Source organism: Tachypleus tridentatus, chromosome 8 (genome assembly GCF_004210375.1).
Source record: "Tachypleus tridentatus isolate NWPU-2018 chromosome 8, ASM421037v1, whole genome shotgun sequence".
NCBI classification, from domain to species: domain Eukaryota; kingdom Metazoa; phylum Arthropoda; class Merostomata; order Xiphosura; family Limulidae; genus Tachypleus; species Tachypleus tridentatus.
The window spans coordinates 23,301,390-23,329,066 of record NC_134832.1 but is presented as its reverse complement, the minus strand read 5'-3'; the positions used below and the strand labels follow the sequence as shown (position 1 = coordinate 23,329,066).

The 27,677-nt window shown below is 32.3% G+C and overlaps 2 protein-coding genes across 10 annotated transcripts in view; one reads left to right on the top strand and one right to left on the bottom strand.

Annotated features, from left to right (window-relative positions):
- The window catches only part of LOC143258676 (epidermal growth factor receptor-like), a 196,505-nt gene extending 190,741 nt beyond the window's left edge, over positions 1-5,764 (top strand). For all 3 annotated transcript variants that reach the window (XM_076518060.1, XM_076518059.1, XM_076518058.1), the window contains one exon: positions 630-5,764. In XM_076518060.1, the coding sequence (XP_076374175.1) occupies positions 630-871 (242 nt within the window). In that variant the 3' untranslated portion in view covers positions 872-5,764. The remainder of the gene's footprint in view (positions 1-629) is intronic.
- Positions 5,765-6,333: 569 nt separating this feature from the next.
- The window catches only part of LOC143258674 (myosin-IIIb-like), a 96,812-nt gene continuing 75,468 nt past the window's right edge, over positions 6,334-27,677 (bottom strand). For 2 of the 7 annotated variants that reach the window (XM_076518051.1, XM_076518052.1), the window contains exons 30-36: positions 27,345-27,487; positions 20,384-20,608; positions 19,371-19,435; positions 18,753-18,839; positions 17,657-17,796; positions 16,237-16,378; positions 6,334-10,822 (exon numbers count right to left, since the gene is read on the bottom strand). In XM_076518051.1, coding sequence (XP_076374166.1) covers positions 10,519-10,822; positions 16,237-16,378; positions 17,657-17,796; positions 18,753-18,839; positions 19,371-19,435; positions 20,384-20,608; positions 27,345-27,487 — 1,106 coding nt within the window. In that variant the 3' untranslated portion in view covers positions 6,334-10,518. Of the gene's footprint in view, positions 10,893-16,236; positions 16,379-17,656; positions 17,797-18,752; positions 18,840-19,370; positions 19,436-20,383; positions 20,609-27,344; positions 27,488-27,677 lie in introns of those variants that run through there. The other 5 variants (XM_076518053.1, XM_076518056.1, XM_076518054.1 and 2 more) reach the window with 5 other exon arrangements.

The following is a 27,677-nucleotide window of genomic DNA, read 5'->3' as shown; positions in this document are numbered from 1 at the left end:
AGAAGTGGCAGAATGGAGAACTCTGAAGTTAAATAATGGCCTTTTATCTTTCGTTTCTCTTCTCTTCTGGTAAAATGGAGAAAAGAACTTTCAGCTAACATGTCATTCACCTTCTGTCAGTAAATATAACTGATCAATAACCTTTGATTGTAAAAGACCTGCAAATTATATGGTTAGAAAAAGAAACAAATATTCTGAAATTTTACTAGACAACTCAGATTGTCAGTGAAACCCTCTCATCATGTTGCCATATTAACACATCCTGATAGTGAGAGGGAAGAAGGTGGAAAGAATGAAAGTCTAAATGAAATTTAGTTTAGCTAAACAGAAATAAAACTGTTTAAAATGATAGCAATTAAATTAAAGAAGTCCATTAATAATGGTCAAAACAGCATACAAAAGTTGTGGGATGTTAAATGTAAAGTGATAGAAGTAGAAAATGCCATCCTGCCCCATTTTCAATACTGTAATTTAGTAAATTTGAATAACTTTTAAAGTAAAATGTATACTATTTAAAATTATTTTTATCACAAATTATGTAATGTTTAAATGTTTATTTGTATACATGTGTTTGTTATTTAAACCCAAAACAGTCAACAAGAACACATTGATTTACTGTTTATTTTCAGGTCAGAGACCTCCCAGTTATTCTTCATGTATAACAAGTTCTTGTCAAAATATCCAACAGAATGGGCTTGATAACCTTGAGTACTTACTGTTGAATAGTAACCATGATAACTCTGAGACAGATCTGCCTTCAGAAAACAATATTTCTCGAAGCACTAATGAACAAGAGTTAAACCCTGCTATGTTTGAATGTAAACAGGAAATTTTACCATTAAACCAAAGAAACAAAGAGTCAGCATTATAAAATTTGCTATAAGTGACTCACATGTGGTTTATTTATAGAAAAACTCTATTTCCGAATTATATAACATACTATCTTAGAAGACTTTTAAGAACTTGATTTATAAGTTGTTTTTTTTAACAAATGTCATGGAGCATATTTCTATTTTGTATATTTTATCTGTTTTTGTATTATATTTTGTTTCAATAATGTACTTCTGGTCTGAAGAAACAACAGTTTAGCTTTTATATATAGTAGTGCAATGGTTCCAAAACGTTTCTTCAATGTCATTCCCATTTCAGACATCTCAAATCTGTGCAACCCCATCTATCCAGCCCATTCAGCTTTCTTTCCTACATATAAACTTTTTTTGTTACTAAACTCTTGACCCTGCCCAACGGGGGCTATGACACCAGATTTGGAAATCATTACCTTGGGTGTTTTCAATCTTTTGCAATACAAAGCAGACTTAGGCTAAACCATATTCTAATTTTGACTTAAATTTCAAACTATCAGTGAATGAGTGTATTCATTGCATTAATATTTTTATATAAAGCATATTGTGTAATAAAATGTTAATTAGCTGAAATAATTATATTTTGGATACATCAACTAATAATTAGGACACAAAGTAATGACAGGTTTATATTTTCATAAAGAGGAATTTGAAGGAGAAATATTTTTGTATTTAATTCTTTAATTGTGCACTGTATATCTTAAATTATATTTTATGAAGTTTTTGGCAAAGTAATTGTCTTGTTATGAAAATGATCTCTACTTACAACCACTTTTTTTAAGCATAAATGCTTACAGTGGACCAGGCCAGGGAAAGGACATTCAGTATTATTCCTGCCCTAAATATGGGGTCAGGATACCCTGGTCTCTTAGGATAATAGGATTTTTCTGCTAGATTATCGTGAATTAAGAAAAGCCATACTATGATAAGACCTGTTTCTTTACAAAGATATTTGACTCCCAAATGCTATTTTGTAGGCCATACTGTGGAGAGTCAAGTGGCTTATTATGATGTATGTATGATATTGGAAGGTATGTTATAGCACTCATTTACAACTTCTTGCTTTTCAAACTAGACTAAATATCAGACTGAAAAAAGATGCCTGGCATTGGGGTTTAATTTCAGAACTGGAAACTCGTGCAATTAGAAAGCTGAATGCATTGTATGAGTGTACCCCAGAATGAATTGTATGAACTTAAAAAAACTTTGATATAGTATATAGATCTGCACAATCTACTTACAGATCTTATGCCTCTCTGATTAGCTGCATTAAATAAAGACAAGAGATGGATATTTCAACCTTCTGCTGGAGACTATTGAAATAATATAAATTTATTAAACTAAATAAATCTTGAGAATCGGTTTGGAAGTTAACTACTTAAATTTAATGTTATGATGGAAAATAATGTTTGTTTCTTGTTAAGTGCAAAGCTGCATAATGGGCTTTCTGTACTTGCCCATCACAGGAATTGAAACCTGGTTTATAGCATTATAAGTCTAAATACTTTGTGGTGTATCACTGGGGAGTTTGAAAATAATTAGTCCAAATTATATGATATAAGGTGTATTTGTAGGCAAAACGTTTATTTAAAATATGATATAATTATGAATCTATATAGTTGCAAAAGTTTTTTTGTATGTGCCTTAACATTAAACTGGTATGTACAAACAAATATTTTTACAGTTTGGTCAGTTTCTATGCTTTTGTTGGTAAATTGAAGAGGTATTCAGTGTGCAGTTTTGGTTGTTCTTTTTTAGTATTTTTAATAGTATGATTAGATTTGGACGATTTTTACAAAACCTTTTAATATCTAACATGCATATGTGTATATATATACACACAAACACATACATACATAGATCATAACAGTTAGTAATATGTGCCAAGTCTTTGATATTTTTTATTGTTTATGACTTCTTTCCTGCCTGTTTCTTATTGAATCATCTTTTTGGATAATGCTGTAAATATCTTGTCATTTGTCTATATCTAGATAGTAGGATGTTCATGCATATTTAGTAAATCACAGATGTATGATTTTGCTTGTATATAAATAGACACGTGAAAGTTGATATATAACCTACAATAGATGTCTAACCAATTTTTAAATAAAAAATAGTCATAACTTATACATGAATGTCACACTCACAAGATTTAATTTTCAGTGTTAATGGTTTAGAAAGTGTATAGGTATAACATATCAATAAAACAGTTTAACTGGTCTGTTTTAAAGGATCTTTTATTTACAGAGTATGACAAACATCATGTATAATTCTAATTTATTTTGTAGAAACCAACTTGTATCATTTTTATAACAAGCAACTACTGTTAACATAGACAGAAAACTGTGTGTATAAATCTTGTTGACAAATATGAAAAATTTAATACATATCGACATTTAATTAACTTCTAACTTATAATTAAAATTTTCAGCTATTTGAAATTGTAATATAATGACTGGGGTCTCATGTCTGAGATCTGAGTTCCCCGCTAGTACAGTAGTAAGTCTACAGGTTTACAACACTAAAATGAGGGGTTCGATTCTCCTCAGTGGACTCAGCAGATAGCCTGATGTGGCTTTGCTATAAGAAAATACTCTCACACTCACTGAAATCTGAATTAGAGACAAATTCGTTTTAAATTCAAATCATAATTCAATTTATATTCATTAGCGCCAACAAGATTTGATCATATCTGATGATCAATATTTTCTTATATCACCTTTTCTCAAACAACTAGAAAATTATAATAAAGCTGAATTATTCAAAATTGACAAAATGTTAGAAGTTAAGAAATCAACGAGAAAAAATGAACTAAGAAGTTGTAGTACTGAGATTACTTGATGACGATTTGTTGTCTGAAATAAGTTAGAAATCCACATACATAAACCACGTGGGGGAGATTATTTTAAAATGAAACAAATTGAATTGTAAGACTTACAATAAGAAAGCTATGATAATTTAATTGTACACTATGTGTGTATATAACTCATCTGTGAATCACAAAATAATCCAATATAAAGCCAAATAGTAACAACAGAATTATTCACCCTTTGTTTTACCATGAGTAAAATATTCCTTATCAATTCACAGATTATATATATATATTCTAACGGAGTTACTGTTGTACATTTATTTTAATATCTGTGTTTGTTTCAATTTGATGCATATAACACATATATTGTTGTATGAGTATTGTGAAAGTCCCACCTGTTCTCTAAATTTGTAGATGATTCTCAAGTGTTCAACAATATATATTTTTACAAAAATACTAACGTATCTTTGAATACTGTTAAGCATTTGAGAATCCAGCCGTAAAATATATAAACCAACTAGCAGAGAGACAGTTATAGAATATTATTGGTCAGCTACAATCAGTATACTAGCCTTGGAAGCTATAACTGCGATTAATGCTTATTAATCGGAAAACTACAGAATTTGACCAGAAACATTTATAGTTTTGAACATTACAAACTTTAGTAAATTATATTCGAACATTAGATGTTGTTGGGGGGCTTCTGTGAAGAATAGAGCTAGATTGCATTCATGTAAAATGAAGTCTATCTGTGTATCAACATACAATTAAGCCTCATTGTGAACGTGGACTGTCAATAAAATATTCTTTTCCAGATCAGATAAAAGACTGAATATTATCTGCGAGTTTGTAAAATTTTTGTACATGAATAATTATTTGTACTAACTGTTATTGTAAATTATATTTTTTTTGTATATTAAAATGTATTTGTGTTAAAAAAAGAAAATTTTGTGCATCACCTTGGTTAGCAAATATTTGGTAATTTACTGTGTAAAGGTAAAATGTGTTTGTTTTGAATTTTGCTCAAAGCTAGACGAGGGCTATCTGCACTAGCTGTCCCTAATTTAGCAGGGTAAGGCTAGAAGGAAGGCAACTAGTCATCACTACCCATTGCCAACTCTTGGGCTACTCTTTTACCAACAGATAGTGAGATTGACCACAACATTATAACACCCTATAACATTACATGACATAGTAAGACATCGATATGCCTATAGTGTATAATAATAATATTCCTGGTCTCAAAATTTTATCTTTATACAGTAAAATTATTAAGTAAAATAATTTTTTTTCTATAGTATATTGAGACTGGAGCCACTTTTATTTTAAACATATGTTTTTGTTTTTATTTAATACATCTGTGTTAAATTAATAGCAACTGTTTACATTAAGGGGTTGAGATTAATGCAAAAGCTTAAGTTCTTGGCTTTCCAAAAATATGTAGTTTATTAAACATTAAATGAAAAGAAGCACAGCTGTTTTACTAGCATTTTTTGTTAGAGCAGCAACTGTTATACTTGTTCTTTGTACATTGTGAGTACTGTATTAAAACCAGTATTTTTATATATTGTAAAATGTTCTTATTTGAAATCGAATCAGTTACATTTGGCAAAGGAGTGGTAAGTTAGTTGGATAAAGAAACTGAATATGCATACACAGGCATATAAAATTTTAAAACTCCTTGATGCCATTAAAGTTAATTCATCCATGTATAATGCGTATTGAAATTTGGAATTATTAATGAAGAAAATAGCAGCAGAAGAATTGCAATTGATTAAGTGATGTTTCATGTTAATAATATGAATATTCAGTTAAATTCATACATGTTCTTGTATGAAGTGAGATACCACAAATATTTATTTGTATGTGCATACAAACTCCACTTTCTGTGATGTCTATTTAAGAAATTATTTTAAAAGGCATCTGGAATATTAGTTCTAGCAAAAGACGAATTTTGAACAAAACATTGTCACCGGGAATTAAACGATCATATTGTATACATTAGTTTTACATATCAGCAACAGGAGAAGCTAGGTAGAACTTTCATTAAAAACTATCACACAATGCCAATTTAGTGTAAAAGATAATGTGCAATAACTGTCCCCACTTCTACCCTATATGTAGATCCTCCACACTTTCAATAACCCTCAACCGTCTATGTATTTGCATGAAACACTGCATGTTAAAAACACATTTAATGCTTTGTATGTCTGTTGTGTGCTGGACTAGGTGTGCTGTTCTCACCACAGGTATCGAAACCACATCTAATGCTGCTGTGTTTAATCAATCCAATTCTACAGTTGTTACATGAGATTCATATGTACGATATTTTTCAGACATTGTAGGTGCTTTATGATTTAAAAGTAGAAACTCTAAGACAACACAAGTTACAGCTAAATATCTAAATTTTATTTCTTAGTAAATAAGTTAAACTGAATTTCTTTTAAACCATTTGGTCCATTAACAAATGAGTTTTTCTTTCTTCTCACAATTTAAATCCTTATAAATTCAGTTAACAATATTTACAGATCATCATTAATATTAAAGCAAACAAAATATTTCATGTTATATTTGTAATGAAACTACATAAAGTTTTGGATACACTCATGATACAAGTGGTTTTTATATTAATCAGTATTTTGATGTGCACTTACATAATTTTCTATTATTTATTTATTTCTATAAATACACAATGTATTTATTTATTATTGTAAATAACTGTTCACATTAAACAGTAATTAAATATACTGTTTTTTTCTGTAACATAATATAATGTTTTTACATGGATTTCAAATTAAACTACGTTTAGAGCAAACGTGGGTGCATAGAATTCAATCCAAGTTTGTAGTTCTTGAAACTTCTTTAAAGTCTAAAACAAAAATTCAACAAATTTTTCTTTATTTTACATAAAACCTATACTCTGAAAATTATAAAAACTGTAAGAGTACAGTTACAGAATTAAGAAACTCACATATAACAAATTTTAAAATACAATTTAAATGAAAGGATGACTAGTTTTAAGCTTTTTGGTTTTAACAGAAACTGTAAAGTTATCACCACAAATTTAAGATCAAGCTAGACCTCTCAAGCAACAACTCATGCATTTTTGTTCTACTCATTAATAGTTTTCATGGAATATTACTGGCAACTTAGTGAAAATCTTTCATTAGTGTTGCTCAGGTACATTATACTCATAATGAACACATTTTTAGTAACTTAAAGTTTCAAGATAAGGTGTTACATGTTTAAAAGAACAATTTCTGACTAAAAACCACCTACAGGAAATAACAAATGTTGACTTTCATTTTACCATGTAAAATTTAAATAATATTTTATACCTTTTATGAACCTATAAAATACAATGAATTTTTGTAATTGTTTTATTTAAAACAAATTCCAAGAAATGAATCTAAATTTACCACAGGTATAATTTTGCAAGATACATATTTGCAAATTCAAAAAATACACTTGCATTAAATTACAAACATTTTAGACTCAACCAATGCATAAGAAGAGACTGTTGCTGTTTCAATAAAAGGAGATTTTCAACAATTATCACAACTGGTTTGATCTAGAACATCCATATCATTTTAGTTTTAGGGTGTAAATAATTTAACTTTTAAAGTCATATCCATTTAGATTCTTTAATTGCATGATTTACAGTTACTTTTGTAAAGTTTCATAATGTCAATGGGTGTCAGCATGCATGTCAAATATTAACTAACATCAAATCAGTTTCATGAACTTGCTCTAGTGTTGGTAATAATATTATCACACCATTGTATTAAAAATAATCTATTATGTATAAACTTGACAAAAATAAGACTATACATGGAACACTTAAATAACTATATACATGTTCTTTCTCTATGAAAAGTAAATATTTTATCTGCTAAGAACCTTATAATGCTCATTTTATGTTTTATTTACTTCTTTTATATGATTTATATTCTTATTAATCTCAGTTACTTAATACATACATATATATATATATATCATGTGTTTACACTGTACAAAGTATCTTAAATGTCTAGCCATGAAGGTTATTTTATGTTATTACATTAGTCTTTCTTAAAAAATTGAGCTGTTGAAATTCAAGGTTATTCTACACAAGTAAACCATTTTACTCTGCCCAGCAGTTGTGTTTGTACATCACTTAAACTGTAGGGTATCATCAAATACTTTCTTTCCTAAAAATAAACATAACTTGTTAAATAATAACAAGTTTTTTAAAATCAGATTAATCTTCAAGTAAATGTTTTTTCTTACTCGATTATGAAAATTTAAAATATTCTTTTATTTGGTACAGAAACAGTTAAATTCAGTAAACAAAAACAATTTTTATTAGTTAATTAAACTACTGAGTATATTAACAAGTAGGATCCACATTATTCACTGTTAGTCATAATCTTTTTTATCTATTTCCATTGTACTTTCAAATAGGTAATTAATACATGCAAGAAATGTATTACAAAAGGACGAAAATTAACATAGCACTACCTACTTTTATATTGATACATAAATTGAAATAAATAACATTTTGAATGAAATAAACTAGATTGTTGTCTAAATGAAGGGAATATATTTTACACATTAAACCACTTAACAATTGATCACTTATGAGAATGTACCATTAACAGATATTATAAATGCACAGTATCTCAAAGTGAACAACAAATATTTTATTGTAAAATTACTTGCTTCTACACTAACTTAAGGTACACAATAAATTAGAAAACATTTTAACACTAAGGAAGAGAATAAAGTTGTAATTATATGAAGCTTTCTGATTTTAATAAAACAAATTCAGTTAATAGTCACAATAGCACTCTTAAATAAGAGCCTGAATATATTTCTTAATACAAGTGTTTAATGTATAAGAATAACCCTAAAAACGTTTTGCCAAGATATCTCATTCATATTTTGTATTTCAAAGTAGCAACTAATTAAAAAAATTTAGTATGTTATATCATTTTAACAAGGATGCTACAGAACAAAGTTACACATCTTAATAGAAGAGATGACATTAAAATATGATAATCTGATGTTAAGAGTACATGACAAAAGTTATTGTAAAAGCCACTACAGTAGAAACAGACATCAAACAACAATTACACCAACAATAAGAACTTGCTGTACTGTTAATGTTTTTGATGCTATCAAACACAAATTTTCACTAAATTTCTTAAGACATGTGAATACAACATAGTTAATATTTTACTAGAGAAAGTTTACACAAACAGATTATTTAAACACTTGAAACTGGTCTTTAACAATTCATCCATCTGCAAAGTTACTGAAGTTTGTCTATTGCATAGACAAAGTATTGATATGTTCTTTTTGTTATGTAGAAATAATTCGGATCAGTCCTCGCTGTAATGTTGATATTTATTAAATCAGAATTAAGGGTCATTTGCACAGAAATATTCAAATGAAAAAGTTACTTTTGCTCACCTTTTTCTATTTACAATGTTATTTCTTCTAATTACTTTTCATAACTTTGAAACATAATTTGATAATTAATTCTTGTAAGATCTGAATAAATTTAAATATTGTAAAATATTGACATTTGTGAAATATTTATATGACAGTTTAGGGTGGAAAGAGATATATACCCAGCTGATCAGTAGACAAAAGGAAAGCAGACAAATGTCACTTAAAACACAAGAAAACACATTTTAAATGTAATATGAGGTGTTTTCTTGTCTTGTATTGTTTAAGAGGATGAGAGCACAGTAGGAATATATATGTACAAGTTAGTTAAAACTGAGATTGTAAAAGTACATCTTATCCACTGTGGGTACACCTGTATTGAACTACATGTCAATTTCAAATTCAAAATAAAGATTTAACTCTTAGTTATAGAACTGATTACTAAATATTTATGTGTGTGTTTCATGGAAAACTGATACTAAAAATGTACAAAATACCTTTCAAAATTAAAAGGAATAAAACAATATTCTTGGGACATACTTCTTATTAAAGCTTGTCATAAATTACTAGATTAAAGTATACATGAATTAAAAGTAAAATAAAGATGTTACATTTTCAAATTACAATTAAATCTCTGTATATGTTTTTCATCTAAAACTAATACTAAAAACATATACAAAAACCTTTCAAAATTAAGAACAAAATGGAATTATTGGGAAATATTTATTGGTAGATCCCACCATAAAGTTCTGGGTTAAAGTATATATAACTTAAAAAATACAATATATTACATTTCCAAAATATCTTTGTTGTAATCTATTTTGTACAACTGTATTCTAGCATGATATCTAAAACAAGAACAACATGAGTTTAAATATTTGTTTCTAAAACTACTTATATTTTATACTACAGAAAAAATACATGACTCACAGTTGTTATGGTAACTTATAATTTAAAATTGTTGACTATGAAAACCTTTTACATTATAACCTACAGAGATAAGTAATTGTTTTATTTCAATAAATACTGGCTTTTACATAATATTTGTCACATTGTAACTTGTTATGACAAAGGACAATTTCAATATATGCATGAAAGAATATACTGTGTTTTTGTCAATACAAATCGAGTAAAGAAGTTTAGGTTTGTTTTAAATCCATTTCTATTTAATATCTGAGGTAATATATCCACTTTTCTTTGCCTTCAGCAGCAGAATATTCTACACTGACTATTTTTGATTAATGCTCATTTTTTATCTTCACAGTAAAGTGATAACTAATATCACATTATACTACCATAATAATCTGACTTTATACTAATAAATGGAAGGTACTATTTAAATATACACAAAATCAAATGTATACACTTGTACATGTAAAATACCCTAGTTATTCTTAACTACAAACTTCTCTAGAATTCTTTGCACAAGTTGCTAGACAGTCCTTTACACCTTCGGAGAGTTTCTGTAGGTGCATGGGCAGTCTTTCGTAATAGTTTTCTAAAGTCATATGGCCCAGTGCTGCTGTCCCGACGTTCTCCAGTCTTGTCTAATACGCAGTCTGGAGGAATCATACTGTGAATATGAATTGGTCCCTGATAATTTGCATTGCTTTGGCTAATAGGTAGTGGAAGGTTATAAGTCTGTTGTGGAACAGCACACAGTTGAACAGGGGATTTTGGACTAGCAGTAGGTAACGCTTCATTCTCTTTTCTACTTTAAGAGAAAATATCATTTCCACAAAGATTACATACTTTTCATCAACCTCTCATTTTCACTTGCATTTCTAGAAGTAAACATTTTTTGAATATTTATAAAAGATTTATAACTTTCCAAAGCCATCCTATTTTTAGAGCTATTAGCTCAGAAATTTCTCCATTAATAGTTTATAAAAAAAGAATTAAAAAACACTTTTTAAAAACCAAAAATCAGTCAAATATTAAAGGTCAAGGTTTTGTAATCACGTAAAAACAATTTCAAATGGAACTGATAAACCACTCACATCAAGCACTTAGATGGAGGTCAAAGTGCACAAGCCATGACCTTTTACAGAATGCCATACAACATAGCATTATGTATTTAATATCAGAGCTATCAACTATTTTATTCTACACTGCTGATTTACCAACAGTTCATGTCAGAGAAGAGTACATACAGTATACAAGGACGTGTGAGAAGAGGTATTTATCAAAAATACATTTTCACTGTAGGAAAAGATTAACCTCACATAATAGCTAGGATCCCACTTTGAGCCAGGATAAAAGTTAACAATACAATCATTCTTTGGAAGTTGCTCATAAGAATACACGGAGCGTGATACTCTGACTTGTAGCATTCCACTACTGGGAGACTGCACCCCATCTGTACCAGCTATATTCTTTGTCCGTTGTAAAGAAATATGCCATTAAATTGGGTTGAAATGATGCACCTCTAATCTAAACATCACCACTCTACTTTCTTTTGAGTGGAATCAGTTATGCTCATAAGAAAGCCTCCATGGCTCACCCTCTTAGTGGTTAGGAAATGGGTGTCTGGAGGAATGCAATACTATAATACAGTGCAATGGGTGACCACAAAATCCCTATTTTGAAAAGCAGTCATATCTCAGGGTATTCAACTAGGACAAGAGATATGCTGGGCAGTGATCCTGTCACTGCTTTACTCATGATAGTCCATGAGTTGGTACAGTTTGGTGCAAGCTTTATTTATGAAGCTAGATACAGCTAGCCAACCTGCTGTAATATTCTGGAACACTCCATCCCATAAGTGAGTGTTATAGACCTGTATGGCCATATGGTGAAAATTTACATTTGAGTATAACTGGACAGGCACCACTTGCTATAGAACAGGATCCTGGAAAGTAGAAAGGACCACTGGAAAGGAAAGAAATAAAAGGAAGAACTTACTTTTTCTGAGTTGCAACGATTTATGGAGAATGGTTACAGGTGGCAAGCAATATCCAGATAAGAAGATGGCCAAATGGTGCAGGTAGTGAGCTATAAATATGTGAGGGATGGTTCCAAATGCCAACTTCCACAACCTCTTTTAAGGGACAATGTAAGTAGGCAGCCAAGTAAAAGATAAGGAGATGTATTTTATGGGAGGAGATTTGGAAAATGGAATGAAAATCCTTATATAACTATGCATAAGCAACACAACTAAGATAGCAAATCCATCCCATAAGGGTGTTAGGAAAAAGATAACAAATAGAGGAAATGTTCCATAGTCTGAAAAGAGAGGAATGGGATCCATAAAAAGAAGCAGTGCAGGCAATATAATAATGCAGAGCACATACTGAATAAAGAAGACGATCAATACTGGAACAGAACTACAAATGAGAACTGTATTGGGGGGGGGGGGAGAGAATAGGAGTAAAAGTGATGTCACCTTCACTGCCACTGATATTCTGGGGGGAAAAAAACTACAATCTGGATAGAGGAGAAGATAAGTTCAGTGATAAAGGATATGAGAGATACTGAGAGGAAAAATATTTGATCTACAACAACCACATGCAAAAAAGGAGTAAGAAATATACTTTGAGGGGCCAAAAAAGAGAAATGGCAATAGCACAATGAACCACACTGAGATTTCGATCTGGTATGGGAATCAGGTGGGGTACATAAATCAGGGAAAAGAAACAAAATAGGAGAGAAATGATATGAGAGGGAAAAATGAAAGGTATTAGACAAGTCTGCCCTATAACCCATAGTGGTGGAAAATGATAAACCATTGTCAAAGAACCAAGTAAAGAAACTGGAAAGGTGGAAAACTCTTGGTTGGGAAGATGAGAAATCATGGTGCAAAGATCAACTCTGGAAAAAGTAGCATTTCCTCTGGTAATTTTTAAAGAAGAAGGAAAAACTAAGCAAGAAAGAATGGAAACTATCCATATAGAGTCTAGATAACTATACAAAATCCAAGCATGAAGCCAGAAGGTGGGATGTCAGGATGAAATATAGCAAATTCAGATTGACATATAAGGAATTATGAAAGTGGAAGAAATACGAGAGAAGCTCATTGAAAGAGGTTAAGGATCAGAAATCATGGTTGAGTTGGCCAGAATGGGATGATTAAAAAAAGCCAACATGGACTGGCTTTGATATGGACCCAATCCTGACTGATAGTATCCACTACCAAAGCCAAAGGGCACAGAACTGAAGATCAAAGGAAAAGCACTTTGGTATTGAGATTGGTGGCAAATACACCCACAAAAGGAGTACCATACAAGAAATGTAATCACCAAAACACTTAAGAAGCAAGAATCTTGTGAGAACTGGGATAACCAATCTTCTATAACATCCAGGACATTTGTGATGACGAAACCCACTTGAAGTAAAAATGTATCTCAGGACAGTTGGTTTGGGTAATAATGCTTTTACCAAAATAAAGCAGAAAACAATGATTCGAACCTTCTCTGCTTTATTTTGGTAAAAGTGTTAACACCCATACTAGCCATCCTGAGATACAAGGTTCAGAATACCATAAACATTACAAGCAAGAAGACAAACTTGCTAAGACTAAGCCCACAAAAGGAAATATCCTTTGTCACTTGATGTAAGATATACAATGGTCAAATTGTCTGAATGGATCATGACCAAATGGCCTCATACAAAATGTAAGAAATGATCCAAAGCCTGAAAAACTGCAAGAAGTTCCAAAAGGTTGATAAGGAGGAAACTTTGACCATTTCCCAATGAATAGAGATCTCCTAAGAATCCAAGTATACTGCCCACTCTGTAAAAGAAGTATCTGTAAAATGGTGCAAAATAGGATTGGGAGTAAACAGAGGAATGCCAGCTGAAGTGTTGTCTCTTCTGAGCCACTAAGTAAGATCAACTCATAGGGAAGGAGGGAGGAGGATGGTAGAGTCCACAGAATCCTGAACAAGATTCGTGTGATCATGCAACACCTACTGAAAACAATGTATGTATGCCACACCCTAGGGAGCCCAAGTCCCCAAGAGAAAGAAACTGGCTTTGAAAAACATTAATTTCAAAGAGGAGAACACTGTTAAAAATATCCACAAATGTATAAGATACTGCATAGGTGTTAAATAGAAATTTCCCAGCTTGACAAGCCATTTCACATGAGATGCTTTCTGTTGAAGGAAATGGGTGTGATCTTGAAAAACTTGAATGCCTGAATTCCCAAATTTGAGAATATAAAAATGGAAATTTCATCTTATGATAAGCCAAGACATAAATGGGTGTTAAGGAATGGTGGAACCTGAATGTAATTGTATAATAAACTGTTCAGTAAGTAATGAAACAAATAATCCTATGAAGGAGAGAGGGGAAGGATCATAAAACACGAGGCTAAGAGACAACAGGTAACATACCTGGGAAATCATGTCCGAAACACCAACGAAGAAAAAGGGAAATCCAGAGGGGTAACATAGGATGAAGCAGCAAAGGTTGGAGGTGGGAAATGGATGTCCAAATCCCTTTATCATGACCCGATTCCCCTAGAAACAGAAGACCTGGATGAGGTTCTGAAAATATAGCAAGATAGTTTTAACTTACAATACATCATGGCCAAAGCCTCAGCTGAAAGTACAGAGCCCAAAGCCACATAACTAGTAACTGGAAGTAGGTCAATAATGGCTTGATCCATAACAAAAGTCATTATTGTAATTTTAAAGTGAGAGTCCATTATGTGGAAATAAAAAGAAAAATATTCCACAAATACCATTTATTAACCACAAATAAATGACAACTAACTAAATGTTGTCAAAACATAATGCATACAAGAAATGTAAGAACAATGAATAAATTGAGCACAACTGCACACTGAAGTGGAAGATTGACAAGTGATAATAGCGCTATACAGTACAGAGAGAGTCAGCAGCTTTAGCATGGTGTGTCACACTCCTGTTGGTGGAGGGTTGTCACATGCCTGTTTGCATGCTGCAGTGCAACCATACTACAGGAAATTATGTAGGAGTTGGTGAGAGCATCAAGGTGAGCACAAATTGCATATATAGAGAGTAGAACAATTTGAGAAAAGTTATTATGTGAAAAGTGGTAAGGTATTGTATTAAAATTATACATTTTACAAAAAGCTTGCCATAACTCATTTAGATACATGTAATAAATTTGGAATTCAATATTTTTTCTCCAAAATAGTTTCAGCCCAGTGGACTAAACAAATACTTAGATCATGCTTAAGCATTAAAAATAGATCAATACAATACTAAATATATTGTTCAAGTGAACACGATTTATAGTCACTATGAGAAAAAACCTGTACACTGAACATATGAAGAAAGAATTATACAGCTGATATATAGAAGGTATAAAGATAAACTATTATTCAAAATATTATTCAATATCAAATTCTATGTTAAAGGGAATACTAAGAGTATTCATTATACCTACTATTGTTTAACTATATAACGTGAAAAAATGAATAGTGGCCACTGACACTTTTTATTAACTCTCCTATCCAGTGTATAGATTTTTTTACAATGATTACAAAGCAAACTCACACCAATAGTATGTTTGATACTCTTCACTATTATACAGGTTCAGATTAATTCTCTTTGACTTACTTGTCTTCAGTGTTAGATACAAAGAGTGGAATTATCTGAAACTAGTATAACCCAATAACAAACATTTATCAAAGAAAAAATTGACCTGGACCTCTCTTGAATTTAAATATTAAAAAAGTTAAACAATTACTAAGTTTATTTATTAATACAATACTAAATATAATTAGCAGGATGTAAAATAAAAAAGGTGTAACCATTAAATTTCAGCACTTCTGGCAGACAGATGAAATGTCCAAATATCTAAATATGGCTTAATCGAATAGAGAACATAATGAAAAAAAACTGATACAAATAAATATAACTTATATTTTTTATGACTTCCCAAAAATGCTTCCCCTATACCTACAGGTATAGCCTGAAGAAAAGGAAAGAGATGATCCTTCTATGTGTTTAAACATACAGTCCCATGTTTATGTTACTTGGAGTACAATGGTACTTATTCTATTTCTATTTGGTATTTTAACAATTTTAATACCATAAAGCATGAAACGAAATTAAAAGTTAAGCTGTTAAGTACAATCCCAAAATTTTTCTAAGATGTCATAGAGATACAAATAAAAAAATACCAAGCAATCCTCACCTTTTTAGCTCTTCACCCTTTTGCCACCAGGACTCTATTTCCAACATAGTTGGCCTTTTACCATTACGTGCTTCAATTGATGTGTCAGATTCTAAAGCTGGGCAGAGCTGTTTAGGAGGGGGGGACTGACTTTCATTTCTTCCTTACAAACACAAAACAAGAAACAAACATACTCACTACCTTTGAGTTATAACATTAAACAGATTGCTTAATATTTAATTGTTTTAGATACAAACATTAAAGCTCAGAGCTGCTACCTCATTTCCAGTAAATTTAATACAAAGCAGATAATAACAAGAAAATTTAAGTTAATCATGAAAACATAGATCAGGCATGTGAAAGCATGCAAAAACTAAAAGTACAAAATTCAGACAAAAAAAAACTACTGTGTTTAAACAGTTAACTAAGTTTCCTCTTACATTTTCAGAGTTATTTATAATTTATACAAGTAATTAATTTGTTGTGAGGAAAGGAATTTCTCCATACATTTCACATGTAAGTCCATAGATAAAGCTTCTGAGTAGATTATTTACTCTTTCTTTAACTTTATTACAATGTTTGTGGACCACTTGCGTGGTCACCATTAGGTAATTATTATCTGTTTATGATGACCACAAAAAATAGTCTAAACATTGTAATAAAGTTAAAGGAAATATAAAGATAACTTATCCACTCAAAAGTTGGACTTTTATTTAGAGTAATTATATTTTTTGTGGCAAAAAAATTGCCACCACAGTAATGTTTTAACCATTACTTGTTATCAGGTGCATAAAGCTGCAAATTATTTGGCTACTTAAACACTAAGTATACATATTCTTATGTACATTATCAATACATCTGAAGTAAATAAATCTGAATTTCCAGAGAACTATTAATATTCACTCTTATCATTAGGTGGTTTTAAATTTTTAAAAGTTCTCTGAAAATTCTATGATAAAGTACACGTTAGTAATTTCAATATAAGAAAACTAACAAAGGATTTGAATGCTTACTTCTGTTCAATTCTGCTAACCATTTTTTGAATTTATTTAAAAAAGTGTATACACACACACACACTTGAAGCTCAATCTCTACAAAAGCCACGTATATAACCTTCTATGATTTTATTTTCAAGATCTGTAGTTAAGATTATTTAGTGGTGACTTAAATATTCTGTAGTTGATTTTACAAACTTTTTATATTAATTTCCATGAACAATTAAAAGTTAAATGAGGCTGTATAAAATGAGAATACATAAATGTATTTAATATTACAGAACTTTATTTTATGGCACAAACATAAAACAAGTGACAGACTAAACAGAAGAAAATATCTCATATACTGAAGTGTCAGAAATTTAAACAAAAATCTAAAATTCATCATTCATTTCAAAATGTGTCTTTTCATGCTTACAGTTACAAATTAAAGTGTTTTGCTCTACCTTTATCACCAGTACTTTGGGTCAAAAGACCCATCCACTTTCCTAGAAGTTGGTTCTCTCTCTCTTTGTTCTCCCAAAGTTGTGATTTTAAGCTATTCCTTACCATCCCCTTGACATCAAGTTCTGTCACCTGTTTAGTTCTGTTTGCAAATTAATAAAATTAAGCATTAGAAACAGTTTTACTACTACTATGATAAATGTTTCATATGAAATGAAATCAGCAAGGCCTTTCATAGAATTATTTGCAGGATTTTATAACAAGGATGTTTTAATAACTGTGTTTATTTATATGTATGTTTATATGAATACTTTTTTAAGCCATGTGATCATATTTCACTTGCCAAATAATTTTAATAAAAATAATAGAGCACAAATATCATAATGGTTTAATACCATTCAGTAAAACAAAAAAAAAAAAAAAATTAATAACTAGGATTTCTTTGATGCTACAACTGGATGGTGATCAAAATTTAACACCAAATTATAAAGTTTGCTGTACCTTTTTTCCCCTATATTTTATGCAGCTAATGATAAACTTCCTATGAACAAACTAACTGTCAAGGTTTTGCTTTTGTGAGCATAATGACTCAATCATAACTAACTAACATTCAAAAGTCACAGACTTTACTTCAAGATTTATACAAAATATTCAATCATTCTACAAAAATAATTTCTTATAACTGATGTTCATTCAGGATAACTGTATTGTATAATATTATATCTTATGAACATTAAAATTAACGAATTACATATTTGAGTCAATATTATCATATACCCAATCCCATGAATGTGGTTGAATTATAATAATAAGTAATAAGTTTAGCTTACATTTTTAATAATGTTTTTTGTGCATGAAAACAACAATGATAACTAAGTTACTTTTAATATGACATGGTGTCAATTTTAAGAAAATAGTTAACAGTGTCAGTGAATATTTACAAGTTAAAATGGAATAAACTTTTCAAAACCTGAAATAACACTTTAAACATTAAAAGTTGTTTAAAGATTTGCTAGTAAAAAACGAATAAAAATTACTCAGTAAATTAGTATTTATAACTGTATTTTAGTTATGCTGCTAACCCAACAATATACTAACATATTAGGCTTAATCTTGGCCTCAAAATTCCGTAGAGGTGCATCCCATGGCTCATCAGAAGAAATGATCTCACTCTGTTCATCATTACTGTTAGTGCAGCATGCAAAAACATCAAAATAACCACACTACTATATAAAACTGAGTCATCATAACTTACAATACTAAAATAAAAGATCTGAACAAACAACATTACCACAACAGAGGAGTACAAAATCATATGACAGAAATATAACCTTTAAAAATATTACCCATAGCAAATTCATTCATGATAATTTAAATTAGCACTTTGATTTCTGAAGTGTAATGAGTCAATAAATATTTTTAAGACACCAGTTTTAAAAGCTGCTAAACTGAAAATTAAAACAAATGATACACTGAGTATTCATAAGTATTCATAAAGTATAATTACTTTCCACAACCAGCTACATTTTTCACAGAGCATAATCAAAGTGTATTTAAAAGCTAAAGGTTAAGTAAAAGTTTAATACATATTTACCAATAACATTTTAAAATAGCATAAGTATCCCTAATAATTTAAAACTCAACTTACCATCTACATATTAAAACACTATAACAATAACAGATTACATCACACCTAATATAATATGCTCTACGTACCTACTACTGTAGAATTGGGTTAGATCATCTGGATACCCATCACTTAAAGAACTTGGTGTCTCAATCTAATGTAGAAAAACAAAAACATCTAATTATGATATTTTTATTTTTTTCAGTACAGCATCATATACAAGTATTTGTTTGGAATACATCAGGACTTTAACTTAGTCCTAAAACTAAGTCTTTAATAGCTATTTTTTAAATATAAAAAATACCAAAGATGTTCATAAATTTTCACAAAATGTATTACAGGTGCATACTTTAATTAGTCTTATGAAAGACACAGGATATTTCAACAGTTTATTTATGTCAGTAATTAACTGATAAATAGTTAATTACGATAATTTTCTACAGTTTAAAAAAGGAGAGGTTAGTATTTAAAATTTCCAAAATTCAGAATTAATCTTATTATTGGTATGTAATATTTAACAGAATTCACAAATATTTTTAACACACTCATTCTCTAAACTACATTTTTCTTGTTTTTGTAAAGGCTATAATTGGCAAAACCAATTTAAACATCAAGGGGCATATAAAAATGTATCTCAAGATGACTGGTATGTGTTTTAAAACTTTCATTAAAATTAAGTAGAGAAGAACATTTCGACCTTCTTAGGTTATCTTCAGGTTAACAGAGTTTGCAACTAAAGAGTGGCATATAAATCAGAAGAAAAATATAATTTTCTTATTTTTCTTAAATACAGTTGCTCAGGTATATTTTGTTAACAAAGTAAATCAAATAGATCTAAACTGTTTTTGTTTGAAAATGAAAGACAAATTAGAAATTTGATTTAATCAGTTACAATATGTCAAAAAATGTAAGATATACAGAAAAATAAATACTTTTCTTCAGTGAATACATCTTTTCCCCATGAAAAAGTAATTAATTTCAAGATGAAAAAAAGATAATTAAAGGTTACACCTTACTGATCTTCCACATTAAGATATCGTTTTCAGAACCTAGTAAAATCTTCAGATTAATAGCATTATGTATATATATTAGAAGAAGCTACCTCATCATCTGTCCTTTGTGCTGGGCTCTTACAGCCACTGTTTTCTTCATGCCAGTTTAGAAGGAGTGGCAGTTTGTGAGGCCTGTCATTAACAGAAGTCTTTGGTCTACTGTCCAATTGATGAGGTAGGATGAAATGACCAGGAACAGGTTGAATGACCTCTGGGCTGGTAGGTGGTCTGTTTCTTCTAAGGTGTTTCTGGACATCTTGGTTATATTGCTGAACCTACCATTCAAGACATGTGCGAAAGAGCCATAAGCAGTTTAGCCTATAACAATTTAAATAACAAAAAGGCCATAAAACAAATCAATAATTAACCCTCATATTCACCACTAGAAATGTCTAGACCTTCAATTGATTTCTACACAAGTGTTAGATAGGTCCACTTTATAGCGAGAGGAAAAATCAGAAAAAGTTTAAGGTATTAAAGTTTAAATAAAGAACTACATGTATACTAGGAAAACAAATAGATTGGACATGTGATGTAAAGTGAAACACAAAGGAAAAACACAATGTGTGTACTTGTGTAGACACTAGACAGCCACATCCCGAAGTGTCTTTTAATCAGTTAACATCTTTTTATTTCTCATAAGATGTCTTTCTGGTGACTTATTCATTGTGTTGACCAATTAGAACTGTTGTGAATCCAGTTCTCTGAACAAACAAAAAAGATTGGATTTACTCATAATGATATGCATTACAAAAAGATTGGTCATTATAATATCAGGTTATCCCTTAAGTAATGTTCGCTTTTAGTTTCAGAAAAATAAAAAGGATTTCAAATGCTTTTAATGTTATTTAATCAATAATATATGCTCCATTATTATTAATTACTTCCTGCCAATGATTCACAAACTTCTGAATAACATTTCTATAAAATTCTTGGGGTTTGGAGGAAAAGAATGTAGAGAGGGTAGTTTTGACATCTTCATGTGTTTCAAGCTCTTTTCCATCAAGATACTTCTGAAAACTTCAGAACAGATGATAATCAGATGGGGCAAGGTCTGGAGAATAAGGAGGATGTGGAAGTTTTTCCCAGTCTAGCTCTACAAATGTGCATTATTGTTCTGAGGTTGGCTTCTGTCAAATTATGGACACCCATTTTCCAAGTTTTGACACCTTTCCAAGCCATTGCAGATGATGGTGAATTGTTAAATGGGTTGAATATGCTAGTTCTTCAACTCTTACAGCACAATCTTCATTAAGTGCAGCCAGCACCAAGTCATCATTAAACTTAACAGGACGACCTGAACATGGTGCATCACTAGAACTATAATCACCTGATCTAAACTTCTGAAACTACCTTTGACATTTTCTTTCACTAAGAGACTCCACATCATAAACACCTTAAATGTTTTTTGTAGTTTCTGCTGCACTATTGCCTTTTAAGCTCATAAAGCATTATATGCTTAACGTGCTCTTCAGACACATCCACCTTCATAAGGGTTTATTTGATTAATGATCTGAAAAAGTGCAGTTGGGTTAGTTTCTTTTATCTATCTGAACATTTTTATACATGTCCTACTATATATTTTAGTCATTAAAGCCTTCTACAAAGACAGTAATGATGATGCACGTTCTGTATTAAATTTTCGGACATTACTTATGGGATGATCTGATAGAATACAGTGGTTGGTTGGTTGGTTGATTTAGTGTTTTATGGCACAAAGCAGCTAGGCTATCTGCACCAAATGTCCAGTAAAAAGGTAAAAGTAAATTGAGTAAAATTCATAAAAGGAAATTAAAGTAAAACAAAACAAAGTTAAAAAAAACAAACATAAATAACATAAAACCAATGTTTACATCTAGTCTACAAGTTGTAAAGGACTTTCTGTAGCATGATTGTAATAATCATAACTCGCCAGGAAGACTAACAGGTAAATACAAAAACCACCATCAGTCACCTGAAGTTGGCCTTTCTAGTCTGGTTTCGAGTTACTTAATGCCAGTTTCTAATTTGAAGTTAAAGTAGATGAACTATGATTTCTAAAAGGGAGCCACATTAGAAAGGTGTAATATGTAAATTAAAAAACTTAAATCGCATTAAAAAGATTAATGGCCTTTAAAAAACTAAAAACATTACCAAGGTGGACAGTGTCACCATCACCAATAACACTGTCTAACGTTATGGACAAACCTTAAAATGGTGTTGTCATTGTGAATTGTAACGATGACAAGAAAGTAAAAAGTGGCTTATTGTGATCTAAGTGTTACATAAACTACACACTGGTGCATCAGTTACAGATAAAAGAAAATGATAAGTTAAAATATTGTGACCAATGCATAGCCTAATTAGAACAACTTCCTCTTTCCGATCCTTACAGAAGCAAGACAGCCAAAGTCCAATATAAGGTTTTATTTGGAAAAGCTTGTTTTTGAGTTGCTCACTCCAAATCGACTGCCAGCTGGCATGGAGCCGAGCCTTGAATACAAAACCATAATCCATGTATGGGACAGGCACAGTAGTAAGAATGCCAGAGCAGATAGATTTAGCTGTGGTGTTGGCGAGTTTGTTCCCATGAATACCAACATGGCCCGATATCCAGAAAAACTGGAAAGAAGTAGATACTAAAGAGAATTGGGCCAGTTGGTTTTGAATATTAGTGAGAACAGGGTGTGAACCAATGTGATGCAATTCCAGGGCCAGTAGAGAACTAAACAAGTCAGTATAAATCGTGCAGTTTGAGTACTGTTTAGCTTCTATGTGATACAGGGCAAGAGAAAGGGCATACAGTTCAGCTATGAACACAGAATCTGTAGAGGGAATTCTGCGCACAACTACCAAACCACAACAAACCATGGCAAAGCCCACAAAGTCACCTGATTTTGAACCATCTGTATAAATAAGAATAAGAATGGAAGGATGGTTCAAAAGGTGTTCAGCAAATAGCACACAATATTTCCAATCAGGAGTGTCTACTTTTCTCAGATGATTTAAAAATAGGTCACATTTTGGGACTGTAGGAAGCCATGGTGGGAAGGGCTGACCAGTGGATACAGCAATGTTATCCAAGGACAGACCCAATTCATCCAACTGCACCTGGATATGAAGGCCAAAAGGAGCAATGGCAGACTGTCTGGTCTGAAGAAGGATGGCCCATCGAGGAAGGAAAACACAACCCCAGGTGGAACACTTTGGTAAGGAATGAAGTTTTGAAGCATATAGTAAAGACAGTTGCAAACAGCAGAGGTGAAAAGAAGGTTCATGAAACTCTATGTATAAGCTCTGAACTGAGGAAGTGTGGAAAACCAAAGTGCAGAGCCAAAGTCCTCGATGATGAATAATGTCTAACACCTTTAATGCCGATAATCTGGCAGAGCCATAGACCAGTGATCCATAGTCGAGTTTTGATCAAATAAGTGTACGACATATCTTTAGCATACAGAGATAGCTCATCAAAGCAATTGGATGGTAATTTGAAGAAATCTTGGTATCCTTCCCAGGCTTGGAGAAAAGCAGGACAATAGTCTGGTGCCAGGCATCAGGAAAAACATTCTCCTGCTAGATCCGGTTAAAAACAACAAGAAGAATAGCAAGAGAAGCTGGAGATAGATTGCGCAGCATCTCATAGTGTATATCATCAGGTCCAACCGATGTACTGCCAGACCAATGAAGAGACAGTTTGAGTTCCAACAGTGTAAAGGGACAATTATAGTCATAGAGACAATCAGTTTGAAAGGAAAAAGGTGATTGCTCTGCCCAAGTCTTGATGGCTAAGAAGGTAGAAAAAGAAGCAGAAGTGCTAGATACCCTGCAAAAGCTTTCACCTAGAGTATTGGCAATGTTCTGGGTATCAGCCACTTCCTGGCCATCAGAGAGCAAGAGAGGGGACAGAGTGATATTGCCCACTGACCTTTCAAATCTTGTCCCATGTGAATTTGGAACTGTTGGTAGATATGCTGGTTGTGAACTTAATCCAAGATTCCTTGTGGCTTTGACATTTTACTTGCCGAGCATGTGCACTGGCTGCTAGAAAGCAAGGTGGTTCAAGAGTATGGAATATTTACCAAAATTATCCCAGGCTCGTTTTAGAGCCTTCCGTGCCATATGGCATGCAAGATTCAACCATGGTCGAGGATATAGTGGAAAACGTGTTGATGCTTTAGAAATACACTGAGCAGCTGCTTGTATAATACAGTCAGTTACTGCTACCACACAGTCGTCTATTGATGGCTTATAGACAATGGCAGGATCAAGTTCTGCAAGAGCAGTGTAAGAGGGCCAGTTTGCCTAATCCAGCTTCCACTGGGACACGTGGGTCTGGTGGCATTGACCACGGCCAGTCTCTCTCAAGATTAAAGGAAAATGATCACTGCCTCTTGGATTATTGTTAACCCTCAATGAAAAATCATTATGATGGGGAGCAAACTGAGAGATCAGAAGCAGTAAAGGACTGACTAGGTGCATGAAAATAAGTAGAAGAACCAGTATTGAAAAGAGAAAGGTTGTGATCAGAGAACATACCCTCTACGGAGCGACCCCACCTATCAATATCAGCACTTTCCCAGAGGGGATGATGTTCATTAAAGTCTCCCAGGATTAAAAAGGGAGATGGCAACTGTTCAATGAGAGCATCAAGGTCTGATTGATCATATGTCTCTCCAGGCAACAGGTAAAGAGAACAAACAGTGATGGTATGACCCAAGGAAACATGGATGGCTACAACCTCCAATGGTGTGTCACATGGCAAAGATTGCTGATCAATCAACAGTGCCACCCCTTTATGCACTTGTCCATCACACACCCTGTCATTTTTATAAAAAGAAAACTGCTGAAAGGTGACTGTATCAGCAGGTTTCAGAAATGTTTCTGGGAGGAAGCAATCAGTGTTTTGATGTCATCCAGATTGGAACATAAACCTCGACAGTCCCATTATATCATGGTGGCCATTTTTATTTATGTGTAGGCGAATTGGGTGGAGAACTCTTCTGTTTAAGACCACATCTTTTTTCCTTACTTAGCTTATTCAAGAGAGGTCTATTTGAGAGACCTCTATAGATCTTGCCCTAGGTCGATTGGGCAGATCTTTGCTGTTGGAAGGGGATTCCAGAGACTGAGGATGTGAATGAATGATTGATTTACATCTTGGGATAAGAGAGGAAGATGGATCCAAGGAAATGCCTATACCTGGAAATAAAGGATATGGGTTATGGAGTTTGGTGGAATGTATATAAGGAACAGAGATAGGTGTTGAAGTTGATTCATCAACTTTTTTAACCATGGAGGTAAAACGACTTTCCAGTTGTTTGGAGAACGATTCTTTAGGAGGCACAGAGAGATCTGTCTGCACTCCCACAGTAGCTATGGAATAAAGTGCAGCAGCATACGTCCGAGATGAAGTGGTGGACAGCAACTTTCAAGCCTCAAGATAAGTAATGCTATGAATCGTTTTGAAACTCCTCACCTCTTTTTCTTCAAACCATTCCAACCATTTAGGGCAAGAACGAAAGTAGGATGGGTGAGAGCCATTGCAATTGATGCAATGAGGGTACATTTCACACTCATAGGCATCATGGTCCTTGCCGCTGCAACGAGCACACATCAAGGAACCACAACATGACGTCTTTGAGTGACCAAACTGCTGACATTGGAAACATCAGAGAGGGTTTGGAATGTATGGCCATACTCTGTAATTAAGATAACCTGCCTTGATGGTAGCAGGCAGATGTGGTGACATAAATGTCAGAATGAAGACATTGGTTGACACCATAATCCCATTTTTGTGAGTGGAAATACGCCTCACCGCAGAAACTCCTTTGGTGGAGAAACCAGTGAGAATCGGGGATGTTCTTCAAATCCCTCTCAACAATAACTCCTCATGATGAATTCAAAGTAGCATGAAGTGTAACCTCAATAGGTATATCCCCAATTGTCTTTGAATGGAAGAGGAGTTTACTGTGTTTAGATGTGGATGTTTCCACCAATATGTCACCAGATCAAAACTTTTTTACTGACTTTCGAGAGCCAGCAAGTCCCTCTAGTCCCTTCTCAATGAAAAAGGGAGACATTTGCCCTAAAGGTTTGTCTGAAATTGAATACAATATAAGAAAATGAGGTACAACAGGTGGTATGGATGGTGAGGATTGGTGGTCAGAATCTTCAAGATGTGGTTGTTTACCTATAGACTGTTTTTTCACTAGTTTATTAAGATTTTAATTGGAATGTCCATAATAAAGAAAGGGAAATTTCAATACCCACTGACCCCACCCACCATGGAGCCCTACGAGGATACACACTACAATGTCAAACAAGGACACTGCAGCAATGCCAGGGTTTCATGAGCACTATACCCAAACACCAGCATCAGATATAATGTCCACAATGCCTGTTGAGAACATCCAACACTAGTACTTGGCTGACCCTAGCCCGAGTGGACCAGCCGACTGATCCAAGGGGGGCCACCCTAAGGCTGCCCGTCTACAGGAATTCAAGGCCAAAGTGGTGTGTTAGGGTTGGACCCCTCAACCACCAGAATCCTCTCCTCCCCTTCATGGGTTACCACACATGGCAAATACGTGGGTGAATGTTTAGATCCCAGAGTAGGTAAACTGAAAGAACAGGAATCCACACCGAGGGGAGAATACAGTGAAAACTTTAACCTCTAGATATCAACCTACATAGCCAGTAAAGGACTTTGCTGTCACTGATTTCATCTGCACAATGTGCAAAGTTTCAGCAATACTCCCATAGACAAAGTAGATACTACCTGTTTGATAAAACAAAAGAACTTTGGTAACTAGAACAAAAACAACTAATTGTTTTTTAAACCACGTGTTTATGTGAAAACTGCAAAGAATGGGATTACATGAGAATTTTTTTTTAAATTCCCATATTAATAAAATAATGTAGAAAAGCACAATATGCTTGCATACTACAATACCAAACCTGACAGGAACAAAGATCAGTATCTGTTAATTGAAACTTCTTCTATCTGTTTGAATCAACAATAAAAATCTGTACCTGTTGAGACATGTGAACAAGCTGACTAGCATGTCGAGCTCTGGCTAACTGAATCCTCTCTGATACATTACTGTTCTCATGCCAATTCCTCCATGTGGCTTGAATCTTCACTGCCGCTCTATCTTCCTCAATTTGCTGTCCCTCTATTTAAAGACATTATGATATGGTAAGCTAATAATGAATGTTATTTTGCATTGCTTTAAACTAACAAACATAAAATAACTGAAAAACAAACAGAGATAACATTCAGTAAGTTAAACATATAATCTAAGTTATTGTAAAATTCACACAGTATAAACTATATTAACAGATAATATCGGATATCAATATAAC